Source organism: Alexandromys fortis, unplaced genomic scaffold, assembly GCF_014885135.2.
Source record: "Alexandromys fortis isolate MF-2015 unplaced genomic scaffold, M_Fortis_MF-2015_v1.1 scaffold_35, whole genome shotgun sequence".
NCBI classification, from domain to species: Eukaryota; Metazoa; Chordata; class Mammalia; order Rodentia; family Cricetidae; genus Alexandromys; species Alexandromys fortis.
The window spans coordinates 13,449,530-13,456,259 of NW_026067913.1; the positions used below are offsets into that span (position 1 = coordinate 13,449,530).

General features: G+C 40.8%; 1 protein-coding gene across 1 annotated transcript; it reads right to left on the bottom strand.

Annotated features, from left to right (window-relative positions):
• Positions 1-3,524: 3,524 nt before the first annotated feature.
• Positions 3,525-4,077, bottom strand: LOC126499559 (60S ribosomal protein L23a-like). The gene has a single exon (XM_050138820.1). It carries the CDS (start codon positions 4,068-4,070, stop codon positions 3,600-3,602), a length of 471 nt encoding a protein of 156 aa, XP_049994777.1. The 5' UTR covers positions 4,071-4,077; the 3' UTR covers positions 3,525-3,599.
• Between the last annotated feature and the right edge of the window lie 2,653 nt (positions 4,078-6,730).

Sequence of the window (6,730 nt, forward strand, 5' to 3'; positions counted from 1 at the left end):
CCTTATTAACCAGAAAAGAACCTCCCCTACAGAGCGGGAACTGTACAACTGCGTTAAATATCTTTCTGGCTCTACAGCTGGGAAGAACACAATTTGTTCACCTCATAGATAGCATGTAGGGGTTGCTATAGCATTTCCAAGAGAACATACCAGAGGAAAACAGGAAAACAAGCTATTACTTAAGTTAAGACTACATAGAAGGGGGGGGGATTGACTATATTTTTTGTCTAAGCAAAATTCTCTGGCCTTTTTTCTTATATTGTTGCATAGTATTTTATATAAAACAGTATAGCAGGCTGGCTGTTAGACACAAATATCATTATCTGTTGTAAAGAAAATGATGATTGCCGGGCGGTGGTGGCGCACGCCTGTAATCCCAGCACTTGAGAGGCAGTGGCAGGCGGATCTCTGTAAGTTCGAGGCCAGCCTGGTCTACAAAGGGAGTTTCACGACAGGCTCCAAAGCTACAGAGAAACCCTGTCTTGAAAAACAAAAACAAAACAAAACAAAAAAAAAAAAAAAAGAAAGAAAATGATGATTGCTAGGGTGGTGGTGGCACATGCCTTTAATCCCAGCACTTGGAGGCAGAGGCAGGCAGATATCTGTGGCGTCTACAAGAGCTAGTTCCACGACAGGCTCTAAAGCTACAGCAGAACTCTGTCAAAAAAAAAAAAAAAAAGGAAAAAGGAAAAAGAAAGAAAGTGATAATTAAGAAAAAGAAAGAGACATAAGGATGTGGAACATTTATTTCCAACTTATTTCCATCATTATCTGCTACTACCAGGATAGCATTGACATCTGCCTTCTCTACTAAGAACGTAAAATCTCTAAGAAATACATTTCCAATATTACCCATTTCTGTAGCAGTTAGATCTTAGAAATATTTCTTCCTGGATATGGCACATGCGTTCACATGCATTCATTTTTAACTATTGCTAAGAAAAATTACAGTAAGGATGTTCAGAAAGTTGGACTTCTCTCAGTGTTTCTGGCTGCTTTTCTGCCTTGAACACAGAACCCCTCTTCTACATCTGAATTTTCACTATACTTTGGGCTGGTGTGGCTGATGGGACTTTCTTACACTGAAATGACAGGGTAGAAGAAACTGGAAGCAAAGTCATTGACAATTCTCTTGAGGAGAAAAGAGTGGACATTCCGAACCAAACACAAAGGCAAGTCACGCAGCAGTGACCCCACAGGAAGGTGCCATGTGGTCCATGATGACTTCACTTTATCATCTTGAATAATAAAGATGAAAAAGGAGTTTTGCTATAATCTTGGCATGAGAGCAAAGCTACTTTTTGCTTTATAAAATCAAACAATTTTTGGATCATATTCTTTTAAAAAAAAACAAACTCTGTTTTTCCATGATCTACATATTGTCATAAACACATTTTTTTATCAGCTCTGTGTTGAAACTACCAAAACATGTTACAGAAAACAGAACACACGGTGTGAATTTTCTAGTTCCTCTAATGTCTTCCTGGAGCAAGGTGGGTTGATGGTGTATAGTGGTAGTTACTAATCTCCCCGGTGCTAATTAAAGATCTCTCAAAGGTGAAAAGGTGTAGAACAAATCAGAGAGCATCCATTCAGTAGCATCTGCAGAGCAAATTCTCTGCAAATGAGATTCTGCGCATTTTCAGCCTCTTAAGGACCAAAGTCTGAGAAGACCATTCAGCTAGACTTCCGTAATAACTGTCAGCAGTCCTGCTTGCTACTTCTAAGAACCAGAGCCAAACTTCAATTAAAAACCTAACCTGTGGGGGTGAGAGACTTGGGTGATAAATGTTCTCTCATTTCTAGTAACGATTGGAATTTTTTTTTTTTTTATTCTCTCACTCAAAGAAAGAGAAAACGGAGCAAATCTCCAAAGCTGAGCTTTTGGGGGGTGAGATTTCTTGTAACACTACACCTAATTATCTGTGTGTACCATCAGCAGAGATTCTCAAGGTAGTGCTTATTGAAACTGACCTGGTGGGCATGCCAGGTCTTAAGGATGAATGAAAAATAACTCTGCTGAATGCTGCGGCACATGTGATAGTGTAATTAGTATTCCTGCCAACAGAATTGAAAGTGAGATGTTGCATCTCTGGGGACTTTTGCAAGTCTCTGTAAACAGTTTTTCTTAAAATATACGAGATACATATGGGCTAAGCAAAAAGGTTCACTCAGAATTAAAATGCTATTAGCCTACAGATGATGTGGGTGAAGGGCTCACTGAATCCTCACGTGCACACTGACAGGGAAAAGCCATCATTTACATATTTCCCAAGTGTATTGAGCCCCAAAGGCATTTGGGTTCTTCAAAGGAAAATAAGAGCCATTTGGGTTAGAAATAAGCCACTGGAGGAATACAATGGAAACCCATGGCTAGTATCTCCATGACTCTAAAAATAAACATTAACATAGGAAAAGAAACTGTTTGAGATAAGGTACTTTTTTCACATTTAAAAATGATGTTTTTTTTTTTTAAAGAAAATTCTGGTGTTTCAAAATTATGGAAGATTACTGCCTCGATTTGTTTAAAAGATTAAGTCATTTACTGTATTGGCAGCAAATCAAGTCAATCTAATCAGTTTTCCCTTGGATACTTTAGTAAGTTAGAATTTAAATGTTAATGAGTTCCATTCGGATTATTTACATACAGGTGCATAGGAAATAATCCAGTGGGTTGTTGCCCAGTATCTGCCAGCTAAAACTCAGAGACAAGAATTCTTATGTTTTCCCTCCTCCCAGAGTCTTTGCAAAGGGTGGGTGAGCTTCCTTCAGTCTCAGCAGGACTTCCTCAGTCTGGCTGGGTTTCAACACAAAATGAGTCCCTCCGCAGAAACAAGCACACAATGTCAGTTCATCCCTTGCTGCAGATAGGAATAGAGACATATGTTTGTGACTAAAGATTCACGTCAGGAAGTTATTAAAAAAGGCAGCTACTGGGTGGTGTGACTACCCTCCGTGATGGGACACCTCATGAAAATCCACAGAGCTGCAGACCAACAGTGTTCAAACAGTTTTCCTGGTTAGCACTAAAAAGCTGCATAGCTCTGAACAAGCTACCAGAGCTCCGAGAGCTTCAGCTTTGGTTGTGTAGAAGAAAGTAGTTGCAGCCAATTGCCCTGTCATGTATTTAAGTCTACTGTATGCTAACAATTTGCCTGTTACTATTGAAGGGAAGCCGAATATAGAATTCCCAAATATAAAATAATGCCATGAAGACTATTTTGAAGCTGAGGGAAATGAAAAAGATATATATATATATATATATATATATATATATATATATGTGTGTGTGTGTATACATACTAAATGTGTGTGTGTGACGTGTATGTGATATTGTGCTACAGATGATGTGGGTGATTCCCCCCTTCACTGTTGCCTAAAAGCAGGATAGAAATTCAGTTCATAAAGATGTCCCTCCCTCCATTGTCTGTGATGAAGGACAGAGCTTATACCTGAAGAGGCTTTGGAGCCTGATCATTCTGGAAGTGATACCTTAGGAATCTACCAACGGACTTCACCAACTAATCTTTTTTTTTTTTTTTTTTTTTTTTTTTTATGGTGAAAAAGTGTATATTTAGAATTAGCCGGCTGGGCTCAGTTTAGATGATTCCGATCTTATTGGCAACATCCAGAGCATCATAATCAGGAGCCAACCGAACATACGCCTTCTTCTCTCCGTCGGGCCTTATGAGGGTGTTGACTTTGGCCACATCAATGTCATAGAGTTTCTTCACAGCCTGTTTGATCTGATGCTTGTTGGCCTTGACTTCCACAATGAACACAAGTGTGTTGTTGTCTTCTATCTTCTTCATTGCTGACTCGGTGGTCAGGGGGAATTTGATGATGGCATAGTGGTCAAGCTTGTTCCTCCTGGGCGCGCTCTTCCGGGGGTATTTAGGCTGCCTTCGTAGCCGCAGGGTCTTGGGCCGCCGAAAGGTGGGCGATGTGCGGATCTTCTTCTTTTTGTGGCTGTGGACGCCTTTCAGCACTGCTTTCTTGGCTTTCAAGGCCTTCGCTTTAGCTTCGGCTTTGGGAGGGGCGGGAGCTTCCTTCTTCGCTTTCGGCGCCATCTTGACGAAAAGCACCAACTAATCTTTATCTACCAGGAAGCTCTTTATGTGTTTATCTTCGTACAACTTTCTGTCTCTAGAGACTCAACATCCTTTTTCTTTGTCTTATCACGTCTGTGAAAATCCTTTGTGGATTTTAAGCCAACCTTAGAGAAATGTTGCTTCTCTGCAGAGCAGGTATATGTAATAAACTTCCTTGATTGTTCTCTTGGTAATGTTTGCTAGAGAAGTCTTAGAAGGTGCTAGGATACTTACACCCCCTCAAGGTCCCCGTGCTGCCAATGTGATGCAATTATCCAAAGAGAGCCCTCAGAGGCTGTGAGGAGCAGGACTTGGCGGCTCACACTTGTAATCTCAGATGTGGGAGGCTGAGACAAAGAGGGTGGTCATGGACTTGAGTTCAGCCCAACTATGTAGTGAATTCCAGGCCAGCTTGGCTTACAGAAGGAGACACTCTTTTTGAAAACCTAAATAAATAAATAGCCCTTAGAAAAGGTTCCATGCTGTGTTAGGCTATCTATTCCTTGTGATTTTTCTCTCATGTTAGACCACAGACACTGTCTATCTTGGAGAATGCACACCAGACAACAAACCTGTTAATGCCTCTTTCTGAAAATTCCAGCTTCCTGGAATGTGAGCAAAGAATGCCAATTTCCAGGTGTTCTCATGTAGGAGTACCAACAAACTAAGAAATGTTGTTTATCTTCCCTCACATTGTGACGACTCTGAAGATCTATGGAACAGGCTTTTTCTTTCAGGCCATCAGCCAGCTCCCAAATCATAACAAGACTTCTTGTTAGGTATGAATGCTCAGCCTAACTTAGGCTCTTTTTTTTTTTTTTTTTTTTTTTTGACTCACTCTTTGAACTTAAATTGACCTCTTTCTTTTTATTGACTTTTTGTTTCAGGACTTCTTACCTTTCTTCCTTCTGTGTATCCTACTTTCACTGCTTCTCTTGTCTGGCTGCCAGGCAGCTGCCTGGATGGCCTCATGTGTGTCTATCTCTTTCTCCCTGTCTTTCTTCTTTTCCCTTCATTCTTTTCAAGCCTAGATTTCTCCTTCTATTTATTTTCTCTGCCTGCCAGCCCCACCTGTCCTTTCTCTTCCTAGCTAATGGCCAAGCCATTCAGCTCTGTATTAGACCAACGAGGCACCTTAGGGAGGAAAGGTGAAAGAAATTTAACACATCTTTAGATAATTAAACACACATCCTTACATTGTTAAACAAGCGCCGCATAAACAAACGTAACACACCCTTACAGAGCTAAAGTAATATTCTGCAGCATCGAAGAACTGTGTGATGACGGATACAAAGTTAGCATACTGTTGAAGCGCAGAATTTCAAATTCTGTGATTCAAATACAGGAGCATTCTGCTGAAGCGGTGGTGGCTTTTATGAACCTAAACTTATAGGATGTACTAGTGAAGTGCCATTTGTAAAGAAAGTTGCCATTGTTCGCAGCCACCAACGCAGAGAATTAGTGTACGAGATAAACCTGTTTTCCTAAGGTATGTAGCATGCAAGTCTTCATCCCAGCAGCACACACATTTCCTGACTTTCAATCCGACCCCCATAAATATTCTTGCTCAGTGGGTCTTTGGGTTTCCCAGTCTCTATAAATATACCATAGCTTTTGATTGTTTTATGGTGGAAGTTTATTTTATTTTATTTTGTCTGCACAGTTGGCTTTGTTTTTTCCCATGTTTTATAGACTCTTGTCTTTTTATTAGTTCAGTGTTCCCTGTTGATTTTGTGTTTTATATTCCTGCTGTCACCACCAGAACCTCACTGTAAACAAGAATGTTGTATCTCAGTGGGTTATTTTCTGTTAATGACCTGTGATACAGTAAATAAATAAACCAGAGAGCCATCCACAGGTGCAGTTTATTAGAGTTACTGCACTGTGGCTTGGGTAATGTTCCTTGGTTCTTTAAAACATTGCTGCTTTAAGAAGCAAAGGGGCCAGCTCACTGGCAGGTTTGAAGAGAGAAAAATGAGCCTGCCACACGTTGCAATGGATGGGAAGCTGGACTAATAATCACCCCTTCAATTTCTCAGTGTCAACATCTGGAATGTAGTACAAGATAAAACATCCCACTAAGCCAAATTACTCAGACAAAGTAGTCTGGTCCGAATAGCTGACTTGAGCAGGAGTAGAGAGAGCATAGAAGGTCCCTCCTCACACATAAAAAGTAAAACCCACACTAGACTGCTCAATTAGAGCAAGAGAGATTGTTCTGGGCTGCACACAGGTGCATAATGAAGACCGATAATCATAGTTTATTAATGAATTCTCATAACCCCCGGTGTGGTAGGTATTATTATTAAGACATGGTTCATGTGGGGCCATGGAGGCTAAGGAACTCACCCAAGGCCACATAGTGAATCAATCTCCACCGGGGAGCACAGGCATGAGATGAGCTCCTGCCACACCTTCTGTCCTCACCACTAGATCATGGTCTGTTTCTGTCTTGGGATGGAATTAACAGAACTGAAATTGGAGCTCAAGTGCCAAGAGATGGAAGGAATATTTGGTAATCATTTCAGGAGGGAACTGCGAGGCAATAAGGGGCTCCGAGGACACCGTAATGTGCTTCAGATAACAGATATGCATTGCTGGCTTTGAAATACATTAGGAACAGATTCTGCCACATATCA